We start from the raw sequence: 23444 nt of genomic DNA, 5'->3' as shown, positions 1-23444 counted from the left end.
GCTGAAATCAAGAGTTGGATGCTTAACTGACTGAGCCACCCAGACACCCCATCCTAAATTTGATTTTTAGACTATGCTAGACATACTCATATAACAAATTATCTCAAATCTTAGTGGCTAAAACAACAAATACTTATTAGAGTTTCTATGGAGCAGAAATTCAAGAATGCCTTAATTGTGTGGTCTGGCTCAGAATCTTTCGTGAAGTTGCAGTCAAGATGTCAGCTAGGGCCGCAGTCATCTGAAGGCTTGACTAAATGAGCATCCACTTCCAAGATGGCTCACTCACATAGTCTTTTTCTTTTGACTGTTGGCAAGAGGCCTTAGTGCTTTGCCATAGGCCTCTCCGTGAAGCTGCTTGAATATCTTCATGACAGGGCAGCTGGCTTCTTCCACTGATCCCGGAGAGAAAGAACAAGATGGAAGCCATCTATGACATAGTCTCAAAAGCCATACTGCTACCATATTTTCTTTATTAGAAATGAGTCATTAAGTCTAGTCTACATGAGAAGAGATAAATTAAGCTCTACCTTTTGAAGGAATAGAGTCAAAGAAATTGTGGATATATTTTAAGATCACCGCATGGCCAGTATGAAGTTTCAGTGGAATTTATTCATAGGAGAAGGATCACTGGATGATAGAGTATTTTTTTCCTATTGCTGTTGTAACAAATAACCACAAATTTGGTGATTTAACACAGCACAAGTTTATTGTATTAAAACCCTAGAGGTCAGAAGCATGAAATTGGTTTTCACTGGTTTCACAAAATCAAAATAGCAGCAGTGCTGCACTTCTTCCAGAGGCTGTCGGGGAGAATCCACTTCCTTTTTTCTGGCTTCTAGAGGCTACCTGTACTGCCTTGTGGTCCCTTCCTCTATCTTCAGTGCCAGCAGCATTCTAAATCTCTCTCTGGCCCTTTGCTTCTCTGACTCTGACCCTACCATCTCCTTAAGAAGAACCCTTGTGCTTACCTTAGGTCCACCTAAGTCATTCAGGAAAATCTTCCTGTGTGTGATTAAGTCAAGATCCTTAACTTAATCACACATACAAAGTCCCTTTAACCATGTAAAATAACACATTCATGGGTTTCAGGAATGAGAATGTGGATGTCTTCGTGGGGCCATTATTCTGTCTACTAACAGCACATGTATATACACACACACATACGTACAGTAGTTCTTTTAGGCTGACGTTTTTTTGTTTTAAATTTTTTTTTTTAATTTTTATTTATTTGTGATAGTCACAGAGAGAGAGAGAATGAGGCAGAGACACAGGCAGAGGGAGAAGCAGGCTCCATGCACCGGGAGCCTGACGTGGGATTCGATCCCGGGTCTCCAGGATCGCGCCCTGGGCCAAAGGCAGGCGCCAAACCGCTGCGCCACCCAGGGATCCCTAGGCTGACATTTTTGAGAGGTTTCTTTTGAGTTATACTTTGGTGAATGAATGTTACTTTTTTAGGTAAATTCACATTTTCGTTTACCAGATTTATTTAAATTGTAGTATATAATGTCACTCATATGGTAAATATAACATTGAAGAATATTAAAATATATTTCCACCAGCTATTTTTAGAGTCTTGGTTTTATTATCACTTAATCTATGTCATTGTGTTAGCTACTTCTGAAATAGTTTATAATAGAAACCGAGAAATGTTAAAGTGACTTGGCCTTGTACCTTTTAAGCTTTTTATCCCATCATTTCTGTAGCTACTCTATCCAGACCTCCTCTTCCTTACATTGTGAAATCACCTAGCCATCGTGTGGTTCCAGTTCATATTTATGCTCTGACCCCTGCCTCTTTTCCCAAATTCCTCTACACTGAATTTCAGCTAAATTAAACTGCCATCTACTCCACCAAATAGACATTTTTCCAACCTCTGAACTTTGATTACGCTGTTCTGTTTTCTGTACCTACTATTCACATTTATTAGCAATTATGCCATCTTTCAAGTCCTTTCTTAAATGCTTTTACATTCTGAAAGCTTTTCCTAATTTTCTGAGCAAGGTGTAATTGCCACAGTATTCTACCCAATGTTTTTGAATACAAATTTGCCTTTGAATTATAGGTAATTTGTATCTTAGCCCAGGTTCCCCTGTAAGTCAGAATCTTGAGACAAGGTCTTGGGTGAAATACTTTTTTGGGAAGTGACCCAAGAGTGGAGGGCTACAAGGGAGTTAAGGTAGGCAAGAGGGACAGCCAGCAAAAGCAAATGTTCTCAAGTTGGTCACCACTTTGGACAACTGTGGCTTGATCTGTCAGGACTTTCTGAGGAACCAGAAAGTCCATGTAGGATTGTCCAACCACAGGAAATAATTATATATACTAGCTTCCATTTCCCTTTAGTCAAGGATTGCTCCATCAAATGTTCATTCTTTTATAGGTTACACATGCATGGATGTTGGGGACCCATCCTGGGGTATCCCTAGGACACAATGCAAAAGATAGCCAGCCGGTGCAGCTAATGTACTGTCAGTTTATACCTGCAGTGAGCTGATTGATGCACTAGTGACTAGAGTTAAAGGAAGCCAAGAGAATGTAAGGTGGGGCACAAGCATCTGATACATTTATGTACTGACCCAATTTACCCTTGCTACTGAAATATTACTCCTTGCTAGATAATAAGATACTTGGGAATAAGCAATGTGTTAACGTGTTAACTTAGTGCCGTCACCCTTCCCCCTCCCCGCCCCAGTCTTGAAAGGCTCTTGTGACTGAGTACCGACAGATTGGTGGCTTAAAACCATGGAAATCTATTCCCTCACAGTTCTGGAGGCTACAAGTGCAGAGTCAAGGTGTCAGCAAGGTTGGTTCCTTCTGGAGACACTGAGGGAGAATCTGTTCCATGCCTCTCTTCCTAGCTCCTGGTGGTTGCTGGCAGTCTTTGGCATTCCTTTTCTTGCAGCTGACTCCCTGCAGTCGTTGCCTCCATCATCACAAGATGTTTTCCCCAGGTCTCTGTGTCCATTTCTTCACATGACTTTCCTTTAAAGGTACCAGTCATTGATTTAGAGCCCACCCTAATCCAGTAAGACTTCATCTCCACTTGATTACATGTGCAAAGACCCTTTTTCCAAATAAGGTCACTTTTCAGAGATACTAGGGTCTAGCTTACCTGTGACTCAACATATCTTTTTGGGGAACACAATTTAACCTACAAAATCTCCTTATAACATTTGTATGGTATCTTGTGAATAATAAGTTCTCAAATGTTCACTGATTTGAATTGTATAGCCACAGAGAGACACATCTACCATCTTACTATTTTAATGGAAAAGTCATCTTAGACATTCTTTGAATTTGTACCCTCTTTTTCTCTTTGCCCTCCATAGCTCATAAAGCACTGCTTCAGTTTATTCTTGTGTGTATTTGTCTTTTTGTGGCTGTCACAGAATAAACCATTTTGGGAATTAGAAAAGCTAAGTATTCAATAATAAACCTGTCTTAAAGGTGGAGAAACAAAGCTCACCAGAGTAAAATGAAATATTTGGAGTAAGTAAGCCAAGTTTTATGTTATGTAGTCAGCAGGGAGACTCATTGGCTGGAGGAGACAGGAAGTTTTTATGTAAGGCTACAGAACTGGGCCTTAAAGGACGGAGATAATGTTAGCAAAGCAGAGGAAGAAAGGATGAGGCGTTCAAAAAGATGAATTGTGAACAAAAGTACAAGGGACTTGAGGAGGGTTATATTGAAACCTAATAGAAAATAAGTTTGGAAGGTAGACTGCTATCAGGATAACAGGTCATGAAAGCCCACACAGAGGTAGTATTATATGGTCTTTAAAAGCATGAGCGTTAGAAACAGGAATCTAAATTCTGACTTAGCAACTTGATGTGTTCCTTAGGAAAGTTATGTAGCATTTTGAAGTTTCATCTCCTTTAACCCTAAGATGGTAAGTGATGCATGCCGTACAATTTTGAAGAGTAAATGAGATATGTATGTAGGGCACTTACACTACATAGCATATTGTAAATATGCAATAAATGATATAGGCCTTCTAAATTTCACATACCAAATACACAGAAAAACACATATATAGAGGATTTAAATGATAGAACTTTTTACACTTTTTCCTTTTAAAATTTCAGGGAGATATTTTTGGAAGTTAGTCATGTTCTTGGCTACACGACAAATATTTTAAAAAAATTTTCCAAATACTTTTGTAGGCAACAATCTCTAATCAGTCTAATAAACAAAAAAAATTAGTGGCAATAAAAAAATGACTCAAAAGTCATTTTATACACCTAATAATTAGGAAGTATCTTCCAGATACCCCGTAGATCAAAGAGGAAATCTATTGAAATTATAAATTATCAAAAAATAAAGAGGAAAACACTTCATACTAAAGCTTAGGGAAGGGATCCCTGGTGGCGCAGCGGTTTGGCGCCTGCCTTTGGCCCAGGGCACGATCCTGGAGACCCGGGATCGAATCCCACGTCAGGCTCCCGGTGCATGGAGCCTGCTTCTCCCTCTGCCTGTGTCTCTGCCTCTCTCTCTCTCTCTCTCTCTATCATAAATAAATAAAAATTAAAAAAAAATAAATAAAGCTTAGGGAACATAGCCAAGGCTATAGTGAGAAGAAAATTAATATCCTTAAGTATTTGTTCCTACTAAGGTAGGAACTGATAAATGAACATATAAAAAAAGTAAGGAAATAAATGAATTAATATTCACTTTAACGAAGAACAAAATAGATCTATGGAAAATAAGAGAATATAATTAGTAAAGATAAATACAGAAATGATACAGTAGTAAACAAAGTTGTACAAAAGATACAATGCCAAAAATAGATTTTTTTTGGCAAAGGTCAATAAAATAGATGAAACCCTACAAAGTCTGATTAAGAGAGCAAAAGAACAGAGCATGGATGAGAAAGGAGGCAAATTTTTTTTTTTTTTTTTTTTTTTTTAAGGAGGCAAATTTTTAAATGAGAGAATATGTACAACCCTGCGGTAATACTCAGTTGAATAGCTACAGGAAATAATTTACTGATGAACTATTAATGAATCAAATCTATACAAGAATATAAAGAAAACATGAAAGACTTAACCACAGAAGAAATTTAAAATACTTAAAAGTATTTTCCTCTAAAGCTTCTTTTTTATTTTTTAATTTATTTTATATTGTTGTTCAATTTACTAACATACAGAATAACCCCCAGTGCCGTCACCCATTCACTCCCACCCCCCGCCCTCCTCCCCTTCTACCACCCCTAGTTCGTTTCCCAGAGTTAGCAGTCTTTACGTTCTGTCTCCCTTTCTGATATTTCCCACACATTCCTTCTCCCTTCCCTTATATTCCCTTTCACTATTATTTATATTCCCCAAATGAATGAGAACATATAATGTTTGTCCTTCTCCGACTGACTTCCTTCACTCAGCATAATACCCTCCAGTTCCATCCACGTTGAAGCAAATGGTGGGTATTTGTCATTTCTAATAGCTGAGTAATATTCCATTGTATACATAAACCACATCTTCTTTATCCATTCATCTTTCGTTGGACACCAAGGCTCCTTCCACAGTTTGGCTATTGTGGACATTGCTGCTATAAACATTGGGGTACAGGTGTCCCGGCGTTTCACTGCATCTGTATCTTTGGGGTAAATCCCCAACAGTGCAATTGCTGGGTCGTAGGGCAGGTATATTTTTAACTGTTTGAGGAACCTCCACACAGTTTTCCAGAGTGGCTGCACCAGTGCACTTTCCCACCAACAGTGTAAGAGGGTTCCCTTTTCTCCGCAGCCTCTCCAACATTTGTGGTTTCCTGCCTTGTTAATTTTCCCCATTCTCACTGGCGTGAGGTGGTATCTCATTGTGGTTTTGATTTGTATTTCCCTGATGGCCAGTGATGCAGAGCATTTTCTCATGTGCATGTTGGCCATGTCTATGTCTTCCTCGGTGAGATTTCTCTTCATGTCTTTTGCCCATTTCATGATTGGATTGTTTGTTTCTTTGGTGTTGAGTTTAATAAGTTCTTTATAGATCTTGGAAACTAGCCCTTTATCTGATACATCATTTGCAAATATCTTCTCCCATTCTGTAGGTTGTCTTTGAGTTTTGTTGACTGTATCCTTTGCTGTGCAAAAGCTTCTTATCTTGATGAAGTCCCAATAGTTCATTTTTGCTTTTGTTTCTTTTGCCTTCGTGGATGTATCTCGCAAGAAGTTACTATGGCCGAGTTCAAAAAGGGTGTTGCCTGTGTTCTTCTCTAGGATTTTGATGGAATCTTGTCTCACATTTAGATCTTTCATCCATTTTGAGTTTATCTTTGTGTATGGTGAAAGAGAGTGGTCTAGTTTCATTCTTCTGCGTGTGGATGTCCAATTTTCCCAGCACCATTTATTGAAGAGACTGTCTTTCTTCCAATGGATAGTCTTTCCTCCTTTATCGAATATTAGTTGCCCATAAAGTTCAGGGTCCACTTCTGGATTCTCTATTCTGTTCCACTGATCTATGTGTCTGTTTTTGTGCCAGGACCACACTGTCTTGATGACCACAGCTTTGTAGTACAACCTGAAATCTGGCATTGTGATGCCCCCAGATATGGTTTTCTTTTTTTAAATTCCCCTGGCTATTCGGGGTCTTTTCTGATTCCACACAAATCTTAAAATAATTTGTTCTAATTCTCTGAAGAAAGTCCATGGTATTTTGATAGGGATTGCATTAAACGTGTATATTGCCCTGGGTAACATTGACATTTTCACAATATTAATTCTGCCAATCCATGAGCATGGAATATTTTTCCATCTCTTTGTGTCTTCCTCAATTTCTTTCAGAAGTGTTCTATAGTTTTGAGGGTATAGATCCTTTACATCTTTGGTTAGGTTTATTCCTAGGTATCTTATGCTTTTGGGTGCAATTGTAAATGGGATTGACTCCTTAATTTCTCTTTCTTCAGTCTCATTGTTAGTGTATAGAAATGCCACTGATTTCTGGGCATTGATTTTGTATCCTGCCACGCTACCGAATTGCTGTATGAGTTCTAGCAATCTTGGGGTGGAGACTTTTGGGTTTTCTATGTAGAGTATCATGTCATCGGCGAAGAGGGAGAGTTTGACTTCTTCTTTGCCAATTTGAATGCCTTTAATGTCTTTTTGTTGTCTGATTGCTGAGGCTAGGACTTCCAGTACTATGTTGAACAGCAGTGGTGAGAGTGGACATCCCTGTCTTGTTCCTGATCTTAGGGGAAAGGCTCCCAGTGCTTCCCCATTGAGAATGAGATTTGCTGTGGGCTTTTCGTAGATGGCTTTTTAGATGTTGAGGAATGTTCCCTCTATCCCTACACTCTGAAGAGTTTTGATCAGGAATGGATGCTGTATTTTGTCAAATGCTTTCTCTGCATCCAATGAGAGGATCATATGGTTCTTGGTTTTTCTCTTGCTGATATGATGAATCACATTGATTGTTTTACGGGTGTTGAACCAGCCTTGTGTCCCAGGGATAAATCCTACTTGGTCATGGTGAATAATTTTCTTAATGTACTGTTGGATCCTATTGGCCAGGATCTTGTTGAGAATTTTTGCATCCATGTTCATCAGGGATATTGGTCTGTAATTCTCCTTTTTGGTGGGGTCTTTGTCTGGTTTTGGAATTAAGGTGATGCTGGGCTCATAGAATGAATTTGGAAGTACTCCATCTCTTTCTATCTTTCCAAACAGCTTTAGGAGAATAGGTATGGTTTCTTCTTTAAACGTTTGATAAAATTCCCCTGGGAAGCCATCTGGCCCTGGACTCTTGTGTCTTGGGAGGTTTTTGATGACTGCTTCAATTTCCTCCCTGGTTATTGGCCTGTTAAGGTTTTCTATTTCTTCCTGTTCCAGTTTTGGTAGTTTGTGGCTTTCCAGGAATGCGTCCATTTCTCCTAGATTGCCTAATTTATTGGCGTATAGCTGTTCATAATATGTTTTTAAAATCGTTTGTATTTCCTTGGTGTTGGTAGTGATCTCTCCTTTCTCATTCATGATTTTATTAATATGAGTCTTCTCTCTCTTCTTTTTAATAAGGCTGGCTAATGGTTTATCTATCTTATTAATTCTTTCAAAGAACCAACTCCTGGTTCTGTAGATCTGTTCCACAGTTCTTCTGGTCTCAATTTCATTGAGTTCTGCTCGAATCTTTATTAACTCCCTTCTCTTGGGTGTAGGATCTATTTGCTGTTTTTTCTCTAGCTCCTTTATGTGTAAGGTTAGCTTTTGTATTTGAGTTCTTTCCAGTTTTTGAATGGATGCTTGTATTGTGATGTATTTCCCCCTTAGGACTGCTTTTGCTGCATCCCAAAGATTTTGGATGGTTGTATCTTCATTCTCATTAGTTTCCATGAATCTTTTTAATTCTTCCTTAATTTCCTGGTTGACCCTTTCATCTTTTAGCAGGATGGTCCTTAACCTCCACGTGTTTGAGGTCCTTCCAAACTTCTTGTTGTGATTTGGTTCTAATTTCAAGGCATTATGGTCTGAGAATATGCAGGGGACGATCCCAATCTTTTGGTATCGGTTCAGACCCGATTTGTGACCCAATATGTGATCTATTCTGGAGAAAGTTCCATGTGCGCTTGAGAAGAATGTGTATTCAGTTGAGTTTGGATGTAAAGTTCTGTAGATATCTGTGAAATCCATCTGGTCCAGTGTATCATTTAAAGCTCTCGTTTCTTTGGAGATGTTGTGCTTAGAAGACCTATCAAGTATAGAAAGAGCTAGATTGAAGCCACCAAGTATAAGTGTATTATTATTTAAGTATTTCTTCACTTTGGTTATTAATTGATTTATATATTTGGCAGCTCCCACATTCGGGGCATATATATTGAGGATTGTTAAGTCCTCTTGTTGAATAGATCCTTTAAGTATGATATAGTGTCCCTCTTCATCTCTCACTACAGTCTTTGGGGTAAATTTTAGTTTACCTGATATAAGGATGGCTACCCCTGCTTTCTTTTGAGGACCATTCGAATGGTAAATGGTTCTCCAACCTTTTATTTTCAGGCTGTAGGTGTCCTTCTGTCTAAAATGAGTCTCTTGTAGACAGCAAATAGATGGGTCCTGCTTTTTTATCCAGTCTGAAACCCTGTGCCTTTTGATGGGGTCATTAAGCCCGTTCACATTCAGAGTTACTATTGAGAGATATGAATTTAGTGTTATCATGATATCTATTCAGTCCTTGTTTTTGTGGAATGTTCCACTGAACTTCTTCTTAAAGGGGAATTTTAAGAGTCCCCCTTAAAATTTCTTGCAGAGCTGGTTTGGAGGTCACATATTCTTTCAGTTCCTGCCTGTCTTGGAAGCTCTTTATCTCTCCTTCCATTTTGAATGAGAGCCTTGCTGGATAAAGTATTCTTGGTTGCATGTTCTTCTCATTTAGGACCCTGAATATATCCTGCCAGCCCTTTCTGGCCTGCCAGGTCTCTGTGGAGAGGTCTGCTGTTACCCTAATACTCCTCCCCATAAATATCAGGGATTTCTTGTCTCTTGCTGCTTTAAGGATCTTCTCTTTATCTTTGGAATTTGCAAGCTTCACTATTAAATGTCGAGGTGTTGAATGGTTTTTATTGATTTTAGGGGGGGATCTCTCTATTTCCTGGATCTGAATGCCTGTTTCCCTTCCCAGATTAGGAAAGTTTTCAGCTAGAATTTGTTTAAATACATATTCTGGCCCTCTGGCCCTTTCGGCACCCTCGGGAACCCCAATTAAACGTAGGTTTTTCTTCCTCAGGCTGTCGTTTATTTCCCTTAATCTGTCTTCATGGTCTTTTAATTGTCTCTTTTTTCCTCAGTTTCCCTCTTTGCCATCAACTTGTCTTCTATGTCACTGACTCGTTCTTCCACCTCGTTAACCCTCGTCGTTAGGACTTCTAGTTTGGATTGCATCTCATTCAATTGATTTTTAATTTCTGCCTGATTAGCTCTAAATTCTGCCGTCATGAAGTCTCTTGAGTCCTTTATGCTTTTTTCTAGAGCCACCAGTAGCTGTATAATAGTGCTTCTGAATTGGCTTTCTGACATTGAATTGTAATCCAGATTTTGTAACTCTGTGGGAGAGAGGACTGTTTCTGATTCTTTCTTTTGAGGTGAGGTTTTCCTTCTAGTCATTTTGCTCAGTGCAGAGTGGCCAAAAGCAAGTTGTATTGGGAAAAGGAGAAAAAGAGAGGAGAGAAAGAAGGAAAGAAAAGAGAAAGAGAAAAAAAGGAAGAAAAAAAAAACGAAAAAAAAAAAAAAAAGAAAAAGAAAGGATAAAAAAGGGGGGTGGGGGAAGGAAACAAATCAAAAAGCAAAACAAAAAAAAAAAAAGAACCACGGGAGAGTATCTTCTGATTCTGTGTACTTCAAGTCCCTTGGCTTCCCCTGGTACTTGTCCGTCCAGCTGGTCTTCTGGGGGAGGGGCCTGCTGTGCTGATTTTCAGGTGTTAGCAGTTGGGGGAGCTGCTGTGCCCCTGCCTGGTGCAGGGCTCCGGGGGGGTTGTTTACCCCGTGAGGCCCCAGGAGCAACAGCCCTAGTGGCGGGGCCAGCTCTGCAGCCCTGGAATCAGCCCCCGCAGTCACCCCGGAGCTCTCCGTCTGCAGGGCCTGGAGGCTCCGGGGCAGGGACGCTGATCTGCTCAGCTGGGGCAGGAGCGTCCTCGCTGTCCTTGGCCCTCCTGGCCTCTGCCTGTCCCGGGGGAGGCCGGATCCTGGGCTGTGTCCGGCGCCCTGTGCTCCCGGGCCGCGCAACCCCCTCCGCGGAGCCGCCGCCCGAGCCCCCGAGCTGCTCCCGCCCCGCAACCCCCTCCGCGGAGCTGCCCCCGAGTCCCCCGAGCTGCTCCCCCCCGCAGCCTCCTCCGCGGTGCCGCCGCCCGAGCCCCTCCGAGCTGCTCCGGGTCCCGCCGTGCCAGCTGCAGCCCTTAGGGAGCTCGGCGCACTCTCCTGGGCGCGCAGTTGCTGTTACTGTCCCCGGGAGCCCGAGGGCATCCCCGCCCTCCTGGGTCCTGCTCCACCTCCCCGCGAGCCCCTTTCCGCCCGGGAAGGTCGGTGCAGCTCCTGCTCCTCCGGGACGGGGCTCTCCTGTCCTGGGGACACTCGCCCCGGCCTCAGCCCGGCTCCTCGCGGGCCCCTCCCCCTTGGAGGCCTTTGTTCCTTTATTTCTTTTTCCCCGTCTTCCTACCTTGATAGAAGCGCGAACTCTTCTCACTGTAGCATTCCAGCTGGTCTCTCTTTAATTCTCAGGCCGAAGTCGTAGATTTTCAGGATGAGGTGAAGGTTATCTAGGTAATTTGGTGGGGACAGGTGACTTGGGGACCCTACTCTTCCGCGGTCTTGCCCCTCTGTCTCCTCTAAACCTTCTGATCTGAATTCCAGCTGACTTTCAAAGAATAGATAAGTTACTTAAACTATTAGGCCATATGAGATTAAGATGAGAAACTTCCTACCAATTCACTTTATAAATTTACCATAAACTTAATTCAGAACCTCTCATTTCAAGATATAAAAATTTCAAACTATATACTTGTTTCTTTTAAAAATTAAAAATTCCATATGCAGTGTTGAAAAGTGAACAAACTAGTAAAGTCGTAAAACATGAATAAGTATGGTTTATTGTAGGAATGGAGGAGGACAATGGGTCAAAATGAGAAAATCTTGTAATTGACAGCAACAAATTAAAAGAAAAATCTGTATAGGTAATATGTTAAAAGGTGCTGTAAAAGCATTTAGAAACTACTCCTAATAAAAATTTAAAATACCTAAAAAATATTTATTGAAATCTTATGAGTAAGACTATAAATGGTGAGACACTAAACCATTCCTATTGAAATCAGGTATAAGATCACTATTCAACATTATTTTGAAGTTTCTAGCTAACAGTTAAGAAAAAGGAATGAAGTATAAATACTGGAAAAGAAGAGACAAGATGATCTTTACTTAAAAATTACATGATTAAACCCAGAAAATCCACAAGAAAAGCTATTAGAATTCACGGAATAATTTGAAAAGGTGGATGCATAAGGGGTATGTATTAAATAAAATCTGTAGCTTTTGTCTGTATTAGCAGTATCTGGCATGGAATGGTGAGGTTTATTCAGGGCAAATCAAACAACAACAAAAAGCACCCAGAAATAAATTTGATAGAAAAGGCATAGGACCTTCCCTTGAAAAACAAAACAAAACGCACTAGAAAATTTGATTTAAGGACCTGAATTATTCATAACACAGAGAGCTAAGATTATCATAGAAATGTAACCTTTTCAATATAAACGTAATGCAGTATATGTGAGAATTTAGCATATGATAAGAAACACATTTCTGTTCAAGGGAAAGGAAATGGTTTAATAAATAGTGCTGATGTAATTGGTTATCCATATGAGAGACAATAAAGTTAAAGCACTATACTTATACCATATATAAAAATAGAAATTCTGTATGAATTAAAAATCCTAATCTAAAATTAGAATATCTAATGCCAGCAAGTGAATTAATCACTTATATTTGTCACCTCTTTCTCCCAAGACCCCATTTAAATGATGTTTAAAAATATGTGAAAAGGTATGTATTTATAATGCCAGAGAGTGAGAAGGAGCCAAATAAAGATTGCAACAAATTTCTGGAAGACAAAGAAATGGAAATTAAAAATGATTGCTGAAAATTAATCAAGGACCTTAAGACTTCCTAGTTCTCTGCTCTTTCCAGCATAGCAGTTTACTTCCTGTTATTTAAAAGTGAAATACTAATCTTAAGAATTTTTCAATAGCCTTTAAAATTATTTGGCATACCATGGGGTGTTTAAAAACCAGAATTGGGAATTCATCCTCTGGGTCAGGGGTCAGCAAACCACTACTGTTTTTGTAAACTAAGTTATTATATTGGAACATGGTCGTGCCCCTTACATGCATGCAAGTGGAAGGAGAAGCAGAGAGAGAGAGAGAATCTCAGGCAGACACTCTGCTCAGTGCAGAGCCCAATGTGGGGCTCCACCCTGGGACCCCATGATCAAGCCTAAATCAAGAGCTGGACACTTAATCAGCTGAGCCACCCAGGCACTCCTGGTCATGCCCATTATTTATATATTATCTGTGGCTGCTTTTGTATTAAAGCAACAGGGGTAGTTGTGACAGACATCATATGGCCCATAAAGCCTATTTTATTATCTGACCTTTGCAGGAAACGTTTGCCAACCTTTGCTTCATATAATTCTGGTGGCCATCTTGGAGCTTGTCCTCACTTGGGATGGGCTAGAATGCAGTCTAGCCAAATTGAATAGCCGTTTACAGGATGTAAGGAAGGAAGAAAGAAATGGGCAAAAAATATAGCAGATAGGAAACTGAATATCATCACCTATTGGGTCTTAGTAGAGAATAGAAAGAGAAGTAGATTGGAGGATGAGAACCTACATGGTTGTTAAATAAAGAGAAAAGCATTAAAAATAGGTGAGGGGCTCTGCCTGGAATTAAATTTTTTTCAGTATATTGATTTTTTTTATCTGACAAACTTGTTAAATTTTCATATTTAAGATTTTTCTGTTTTGTTTCTGCCTTTCTGGTCATTATTCTTTGTAAAAATTTACTGTTTTAATTAAGACTTGCAGGATTATGTTGAATAAAAGTGGTAATAGTAGACATCCTTATCTTGTTCTTGATTGTAAAAAGAATGCCTCTAACATTTCACTGTTAAAAATGTTTACTGTAGCTTTTTGGAAGCTTCCCTTCTGTTTCCAGTTTATTAAGAGTTTTAATCTTGAATAGCTAATGACATATCAGATGTTTTTTGTATATTGAAATGATCATATGATTTTTTTTCTTTAGTATTTAAATGTAGTGAATGTCACATCTAATGTTAAACTATCCTTGCATTCATAGGATAAATTCAACCTGATTCTGCTATACTTTCTTTACTGTATAATAATATATTCTGTTTCCTGATCCTTTGTTGAGGATTTTTGCATCAATGTTTATACTATTACCCCTTAATTATTTTTCACACTACCTTTGACTCTTTTTTTTTTTTTTTTAAGATTTTATTTTTTTATTTGAGAGAAAGCAAGAACACACAAGGAGGGAGCTGCAGAGGGAGAGGGAGAAGCAGGCTCCCGCTGAGCAGGGGGCCAGATGCGGGACTCCACCCAGGACCCTGGGATCATCACCTGAACTGGAGGCAGTCACTCAGCTGACTGAACCACCCACATGCCCCTAACCTTTGACTTTTATATCACAACTATATTGGCCTCATTGAATGCTTTGGGGGACTATTTCCTATTTATTTCTATTCTTGGGAAAGTTTTTATAAGGTTGAAAGGATTTGTTTCTTAAATGTTTGGTTTTTGTGTGTGTGTGTTGGGAGAAGGGTGAAAATATTTAAGTACTGCTCTAATTTTTCAATAGTTACAGAACCATTAAGGTTTTCTCTTTCTTCTTAAATCAGCCTTCCCCACCCTCCACAATTTTGTTCAAGTTCTGTGTTTAGTTTCTTCTCTGTGTAATCATATTTAGCCTTTTCAAAGAACCAACTTTTTTGCTTTGATCTTCAAACTGTACAAAAGGGTAATCAGTAAAAAGGAAGGCTGCTTCTCAGACCTTGACCTTTTTTCTAGAGGCAATGGCTGTATTTTTGTATATCCTCTTAATGACATTTTTTTATCCTCACACAGTTCTTTTAATATAACAGGGTGGGTGGAACATATGAGATGTAGTGACCTGCACTCTTTTTATTGTTTCGCCCTCTTTTTAACATCAGCCTTATTCTTTTTAATACCAATGTAGTATTCCACTGCTTGGTTGTACTCTATTTAGAAGTAGTTATGCTTGTGTACCAAATAAAAACTTTCCCACTTGCTTCAAGTAACCCGGTATTGGTAACAGATACCATCACTTCACAGAACTTTTGAAACAGAGTATATTCCATTTAAATATCTTTAATTGAAAAAACAAAACTTTTCATTATTTAAATGCCATGTAATGTTCTTAAACATTAAATCTCTGTTCCTTTTGCAGTTTACCTTAGTATTTAGTATGAGGAGTAGATGCAGTTTTATCTTTTTTCTTATGGCTGCCCTGTTGCCCAGTGCCACTTAGTTCAAGTCCATCTTTTCACGTGTATTTGAGATGCTACCTTCATTATGACTAAATCTACATATATTTACTTTGTCATTTGTGTGTGTGTGTGTGCATCCACGTGTTCCCATAGTTGACCTATTCATATGATAATATCATAACTTTTAAAAACTTTGGTATTTTTAAAATAACTTTGGGTTTACAAAACAGTTGGAAAAACAGAACCGTAAGTTTCCCTATACCCTTCACTCAGCTTCCCAGCTTTCCCTAATGTTAACATCTTACATATCCACAGTACAAGTATCAGGACTAAGAAATTAAGTAATTGATACAATGCATTTAACTGTTTCACTTATAAAGGCTTTGTACAGTATTTTAGTATGTGATAGTTCTATTCCTTCTTTTCATACTTTACTTTTGTTTTTTTTTTTTTTTGGTTGTTTTTCTAAATGTCTAGCTGCAGAAAACAAACCTTACATAATAGCATTTTTATTGGGACTACATAAGATTTGTAAATTAACTTGGGGGGAAATGATATCTTCATGATTCTGAATCTTTATGTATGTGAACATGGTATGTTTATAGTTTTCCTCATAAATGTTTTGGACTCTTTTTGTTCAGTTTATGCCTAAGTATTTTATATTTCCAAAAATTATAAATAGGACTTTTCTTTCCATTTCATCTTCTATCTGATTTCTCTTTGCTCATAAAGGAAAGATATAAAGGAAATATTTCTGTATATTTTGGACTTCACTAAATTAATCGATTATCTTACAGTGATATTAGTTGGTTTTTTGGGATCTTCTAGGTATATAATTATGTCATCTGCAATAGTATTTGTTGCTAACTTAATTGTTTAATTGTGCTGACTGGTATACTGAGTAACAGTGGTAAAGATGGACTTCCCCTGACTTTTGGAATCGATCTACAGTTTCCACATTACTTATGGTGCCGGCTCTGGGATTGGTAGGGATCACATTTAAACAAGAGTCCTTTTACATTCAGTATTCTCAACAAGAATGGGCACTGAATTTGTAGAACATATTTTCACCATCTTTGGCATAATCATTTTTTTCAAAGAGATCTAATAGTCTGTTGAATGATGTCGATTTTTTTAATAGTGATTTTTATTGGAAATGTTGGATTTTCTCTTTCTCTTTAGGGTTAATTTTGATAAATACATTTTCTAGAAAATTATGTAAGTTTTCAAATTTATTTGCATATACAGTTGAACAAAGTAGTCTTATGATTCTTTTGCTTTCTTCTCTTTCTGTTGGTGTTTTCCTCTTATTGCCATCTAAAAGTGCTAGCAGATACATCCTTTTTAATCATCAAAACAAAACAATAAAAACAGTTGCACTAATTTAAAAAGTGATTCTAAACTTCTTACATTATTAATAATGATAACTCCAAATTGAATTCTAATTGAATATCCTCTTGCCAGCCTGAAACTTTTTTTCCTCCTTGCATTAATTTCTTAGGATACTTGTAAATTTGTTTCTCAGTGAACATTTGAATAAAAATGTAAATAACAGTCCCTTTGCTTTCTTCTTCCCTACTCTACTCTTGGGTGAGAGTCTCTGTAATGGGCATCTTGACACTACAGAAAAATAAATTGGGATGTTTGCATACTCTCATCAAAGTGAAAAATTCAGAGGTTTTCCCCATTTCATGAGATAAATTTTGATTTTTTTAATGTTGAGTGGCGTGTAGTTAAGATATATTTCGTATGAAATTCTCATGATTGAATAAAAGGCATTCTAAAGTAAGTTTATGGTTTCTCAAATTTTACATAAAGCAGTTTTAAGTTAGGGAAAGGTGGTTGCAACATCTTAAAAGGATACAAAGAGGCATTACTCCAGGGAGCAGTATCTTTTTTGCCATCAAATTATATGAAATCTTTTGCATTCTAGAGCAGAAATGACTTTAATGCCTGTGATTCTGGAGGGGCGAAAAGATGTTCAAATGTTTTTGTCCATTTAAAGAGTTGGATTTTTCCCCTTCAATAAAGAGCACGTAGTCTTTGCTCATTTTGCCCATCTGGCTTTTCTGTGATTGTGTAAGGTTATAACCTCCGTGTCTCAACCTGTGTGTATCTGTCTCTTCCTCTGTGTTACTACCTTTTATGTTGTTTTATTATTTTAGTGCAAAATAGCCTGCTAAAACTATTTGGGGTAAAGAATTTCAGGGCTTGCATTATTATATTGTCAGACCCAATTCTGTTACATAGTTTGTAATGTGCTATGTGTTTTCAGACCTGCTTGTTACTGGGATGAAGTGGAGCGGATGATCAAACCTGTGGATTTCTCTTTCATTTTTGAGATGTCTCTGTCCTTTTCAAGTAGCTGAATTATTTCCTTACCTCTTGTCCCTTGGTCAGGGGAGAGCAACTTGTAACAACACGTTGACCTTAGGTCTTACTAAGGAAGACACGTTACATGGGTATTTTGATAATATAACTTACCTTTACATATCACTTTTCAACCTGCCTTTTCATCCTTAATTCTAACAGTATCCCTGTAAATCATATTTGTGCTAGTAGATAATCATTTTACAAATGGTGAAATGAATTAAAATGGAGGGGCAAAGTAAATTATAACCAACCCTGAAATTAAGACCTGTGTCTCCAAATATAAATCCAGTTCTCATTGTTTTCAATATAAAGACTTATGTGAGTGATTGCCCACCTCCAGGACTCACTTCCTCTTCATTAACTCATTGGAGAGTGGCTACACCTGAGTCCTTTGTTTTCCCTTGTTAAAGGTCTTTCAGTTGCTGAACCCCGATAACTGTAGTGACCAGCCAGTGTTAAACCCATCTGTCTTATTTTGTAGTGGATTTTATTCCAGATGCATTTTCTTGCGTCAAGATCTTTAAGTATTGTTTATGAGAAAAATTTTGTAATACTTTTTTTAGCTCTAAAAGAATTAAGATAGGCAGAATTTTACTTATTCCAAATTGAGTTTGGGATTAAACTAAAAAGAGAATCTGGGTCTTCTGAACTTGGTTAGTCTTAGTCTAACTCCTAGCATTCTCTAGTTCATGCTAAAGACTTCTTACTACCTGGCTATCTTCTATATCTTGCTTTTCTCCCCCTTCTTTCACAGTGATATAATTAATTGCCAAACTTTACCTCACTTCTCTTTGACAATCTCTGCTTCTAAACTCATCCATTTTCTTTACGTGTCTTTTGACCTTAGTCTGAGCACAGTGGATCCCAAGACCACGTGTGCTATAGGATGGCCTATTATATTCACCTTTTTGAATAAATGTAGTAGAACTTTATATTAGTAAGTCTTACTTATCATCTTCCTATCAAAAAGATATGAAGTCTCCATCTAATGCTGTTCTGTGTATCTATACTTTGTTAAATGGCTGCCTTTTTAATGAGTCTTTCTTGGAAGTTCAAAAATACTTTCCGATGGATGATATTTAAGACTAGCTTTCTATCAAAGTGATAGACTGTAATACCCAATCTCATTAATTCATTCTGGCTTTAAAATTATGTGATTGTTGAACAAAATCCATAAATAATATTACCAATATGAATTTCTTATCAATGATTACATTTCAATACATAAATTTTACCTATAACACCAGTTAAAGTATCTTTAAAAACTTGAAAAAAATTCTAGCCTGACAAATCTCATCCACCTGTGGAAAAGGCGAATGTTATCAAGCACTACTGAGGTTCTTCTATTTTAGTTCTCCTTGTCTTCAGCTAAAACTCTCGTGTTTCATCCTCTTAGGCGGTGCTGCTTGAATAAACAGTATTGTTATTAAATGTCTCCAGAGTTTTGTTTCTTTATCCCTTTCTTTGTAAACAAGCAGCCACAATATTTTTAGTAGTGAATTTCAAAATCCTTTTTAACCTTATAGGTCCAAGGGTAGCCAAGGATGGCTGCAGCTTCATATGATCAGTTGTTAAAGCAAGTTGAGGCACTGAAGATGGAGAACTCAAATCTTCGACAAGAGCTAGAAGATAATTCCAATCATCTTACAAAACTGGAAACTGAGGCATCTAATATGAAGGTATCAAGACTGTGACTTTTAATTATAGTTTATCCATTTTTATTCAGTATTCCCTCCTATAAAGTTGGGGTTAGATACTTCACTTACTTAAAAGTGTATTTTAAGTTAAGCAGCAATATGTAAACTCTTTCTTGCAAAGTTAGCATGTATATTTTGAACAAAATGTATTTAACCCGGCGAATCATAGAAAATAATTGTAAAAACCCAAGGGCTAGTTTGTTCTTAGTTATTTTTAAGCTTAAAAATAAGGGACCAGCTTTAGCATCACAATACTGAGGCTGGGTGTTCTGTGTAATTCATAGAAACTAGTTTCACTTTAAAGTATCTCTTACTAAATATAGGCTTTTTTCCCCCACTCTCCCAGATCTTGTCTCCACTTCAGTGAAGCAGTCAGTGATAAATGATCAAGAAAAATAAAATGCCCTAGTAGGAAGAGTCCGGAACTGAAAGTCAGTACCTTGTCCTATTCCTTGTTTTGCCACGAGCCAAGCTATATCACCTTTAGGTACCCTTCTGGCCTTAAGGTGTCTTATTTGGAAAATACAGGCATCGCACTAGCCTAGACGATTTCCACGGCTTTCTCATGTCCTGAAATTGGTTTGCTGACTAGCATTGAAAAGTTGTGATAACCTCCAAGAAAAGTTATAAAATATTCAGTCTGCAGTGGGGAAGATACGTTCTAATTTCAAAATAATTGAGGTTAAAATTTTAGCTATTTTAATTTCCAGGTACTTAGGCAGATTCCCTTCTCCCTGAACTTAATAACTTTATAGATTTGGAAATCATCAACAAAACTGTTAACCCCTTTCTCTTTTAAAAAATCTTTCTGCTTTGTGTTGTTTCTGCCTCTTGGCTGTTATAGCATCTGGGTGCCTCACCCTGTTCTTCCTGTCTTTTCACTACTCTTATTCCTTATTCATTGCCTATTTTCTTATAGTTCTTTTTCTGTACAATTTGAGGTCTCCCTTATTCTTCAAGCCTTTATACATCACTGAACTATTTGTGCTCCTCCTTTACCCTTTATTGTCAATATCCTAACAGTTCAACCTTTTACTTGTATGTACTATTCTATCTATCCATAAATCTTTTCTACTCTAACTACCTATTTCTATGGTTAAAAACTGTCCTTGATAAGGACAGATCTCTAAGGTACCTACCTCCAGTCCTTTTGGAAATAAGGTAGACTTTAAGCAAACATGTTTTCTCACCACAAATTGGGTGACTTCAAAAACAGCCAAATCAGTTATCTAGTATTAAAGAATAGTTTGCTATTTTAACACTGATTAACACAATATATCTAAAATTATTGTACATGATATGTGGTTTTAAAAGTTTAAAGGTAACAAAATTAAAAATTCCCAGCAGGGCTACTCTTTCATCTACTTTGGGAGGTGTACTTAGCAAAGAATTCCTCTTGGCAAGCCCACCTGGAAGTCCTGTCTTATAGTGCACAATTTTGAGATCCCTTTTAAATTTTTGCTTAAGTCCTTGAGCAAATTCAAAATTTATTTTGGGAGACATTTTAACCTACCCTGGAGGAATGTCTTGGAGTAAAAATACAAGTCAGACCCTTAAGTCTCTACCGTGGAATATCAGGTTGACCATTTATCCATGTGGTGTATCATATTACACATCATGAATATTGGTACTCAAGATATGTCTGAATTCAACCCGGAATTGATTATTATTCAGTAAGTGCTTCTGCAGACATCCTTGCAGAGCCATAGTCCACATAGTCCTTTAAGATTAGTCATATGGTATCATAGCAGTTACAACCTTATAATGAAATTATTTATGTATATAAGCTGTTCAAGAGCAGGAGCCATGACCATTTGTTTTGTCATAGAATATTGATTTGTGAAAAGACGCTTGGCACTTCCCACATTGGATTAAAGTCAATCCAAAACATTGGCTATTTGCCCGAAATCACTTATTATTCTTTGGACTACATTATATAATCTTGAATCCTGTTTCCTGCTCATTAACCTATTTACCGAAGAAAGGCAAGGTGGATCTCCTTCAACTAGGTAATTTAAGAATTTCTGAAACTTATGCAATAGTACCATCTAGTGGCAAAAGGAATACTGCTTTGCTGTTGATTACAAGGTATTGCTACAAACTGTTAAAATACTTGGTGTGTGTGTATGTGTGTGTGACAGAAATATGTGTAAAATAGGGAAATGTACTGAGAGGATACAAGGCAAAAAACAAATTGTAGTGGCACAAAATGATAGTTCTGGACATTTACATAGGAAGTCCATATCATCCAAATGTAAAGCATCTGTCACTCAAATTAGGAAAGTGAATCTGAAGTTTGCAAGTGATGTTAGGATTAGAGACATACAATTTGAAGTTATCTGCAGAAGGGTAGTTGTTGAATTATGAGGCTAGGGAGTATAAGAAATAGGGATAAGATTAAAGGATCACTGAAAGAGTACAAGTAGTAGCAGTGGATGGATGGAAAGAGAATTGGGATCCTAAAAAAACACAGATAACTTAATAAATGATAGTCCTCAATCATATCAAATGATAGTCCTTTATGGAGGAGATGGTGTCCTGAAGTTTATAATAGACATTGTAGAGTACCCTACATTCATTCAAGGATGGTATCCCTGTACAGATTGGTTTCCTCTCCCACAGATATGATACATTTCAGCCATAATAACCCAAACATGAATTATCAGTCACCTCCAATGTGGCCTAGAAGGTCAGATTTTAAGGCCACAGGCTTTCTTGTTAACGTGGGGTTCTTTTTTTAATGCTGATAATGTCACTCAAGGTAAACCAGTAAAATTGTCTTTGTTGGACTTATTTTTTGATAAATTTCCTTTTCAGTCTGTTTATGGATCACTTTTCATATTGGAGAATACTGCGCATAGTTATAAGATCATAAACATAGTCTTGTATTTGGAAACCTGATTGGCCAATAAGGACTCTGCTAGGAACTCGAAGGAAGGCCCCGGAATATGAAAGATAAAAATACAAATTATTATTAAGGAACATGCAGAAAAACTGGTGGAAATGAGTTTCCAACGTAATTTGAGGGAAATTTATCAAGAGAAGGATTTAAATGGGAAAGGAAACAATGTCATCAAAAGTCAGGAGGCAGTGAGCGTATGGTCATTGCAGTACCTGCTGAATGTAAATCAATATGCTAGTAGACTGTACTGAGATATGGAATATAAAAGCTCAAATATGTAAAATTAAACAGCACATTGTAATTGCTTTTTTTCCATCGGTTTTTGTTTATTTAAGTTCAATTTAGCTCACATTATAATTGTTAATTTGGTGTTTTTCATGGTCGTGTTGGTATAAGCTTCAGAGATATGGATTCTAAACACATAACTAGCTTTTGCAGCTTGGGCAGGGGCTTTGAGTCTTGCTTGACCCACCTGAAAAATGAGAATAATTCTCCTTGTTGTATTGTTTTAAAAGTTAGGGATAATGTGTCTTATGGAGACTCTCTATAATCTCCATTATCACAAAATATCACTATTGTTGTGTGATGCAATTGGTTATTCATAATTAATAATAGGTAATATACGTAAAGTGCTTTACAGCTTAACATATATTTTCAGGTTGATCTGAAACTTTTTTCCCCCAGCATACCGAAATGCCAAGAAACTTAGAATCATATCTTCAAGAAGTTATTTAAAATTTTGTCATGGTAATATGTTGTGTTCTTTTTTGCAGGAAGTACTTAAACAACTACAAGGAAGTATTGAAGATGAAGCTATGGCTTCTTCTGGACAGATTGACTTATTAGAGCGCCTCAAAGGTAGATTTTTTAAAAGTGTTTTAAAATAATTTTTTAGGGACACCTGGGTGGCTCAGTCAGTTAAGCATCTGCCTTCAGCTCAGGTCATGATCTCAAGGGTCCTGGGATGGAGCCCCATGTCATGCTGCTTGCTCATGGGAGAGTCTGCTCCTCCATCTCCCTCTACGGCTCCTCTTGCTTGTGTTCTCTTGCACATACACTCTTTCTCTCAAATAAATAATAAATAAAAGTATTTTAAAAATAATGTATATCCAAATACAGCTTCTTTGAATGTTGGTTTCAGTTTTCCTGGTAAAACAGCCTTGTCTGTTAGGATTCAGTTGGTAAAATATAGATAATGTAAAATGTCTACTTGCTTGTCATTCCTTAAGTGAAGCATTTAACTGACTTTAAATTATTATAGATTCCTTATTTGATCATTTTCAGCTCTTTTTAAAGCTCATTGCTCTTCTTCCAGTCACTGTATAGACCTTGAGTAAGCTGTGTGCCACAGACTGGGCCTGTTGCCTTACTTAAAGGAATAGTGTCCTCCTCTGTTCCATCCAGAATACAAGTGTTTGATCTTCCCACTTACATTAGCTGATTATATGCCATTTTTCATAGAATTTTGAAAAAATAACTTTCTCAT

General features: G+C 37.5%; 1 protein-coding gene across 10 annotated transcripts in view; it reads left to right on the top strand.

Annotated features, from left to right (window-relative positions):
* The window catches only part of APC (APC regulator of WNT signaling pathway), a 128220-nt gene that overhangs the window by 38373 nt on the left and 66403 nt on the right, over positions 1-23444 (top strand). For 6 of the 10 annotated variants that reach the window (XM_049107816.1, XM_035714400.2, XM_049107823.1 and 3 more), the window contains exons 2-3: positions 18886-19038; positions 22732-22816. In XM_049107816.1, coding sequence (XP_048963773.1) covers positions 18904-19038; positions 22732-22816 — 220 coding nt within the window. In that variant the 5' untranslated portion in view covers positions 18886-18903. Of the gene's footprint in view, positions 1-18885; positions 19039-20884; positions 21066-22731; positions 22817-23444 lie in introns of those variants that run through there. The other 4 variants (XM_049107822.1, XM_049107820.1, XM_025437909.3 and 1 more) reach the window with 2 other exon arrangements.

The sequence above is a fragment of the Canis lupus genome, chromosome 3 (genome assembly GCF_003254725.2).
Source record: "Canis lupus dingo isolate Sandy chromosome 3, ASM325472v2, whole genome shotgun sequence".
NCBI lineage: Eukaryota > Metazoa > Chordata > Mammalia > Carnivora > Canidae > Canis > Canis lupus.
This window is presented reverse-complemented; position numbering and strand designations above follow the sequence as displayed.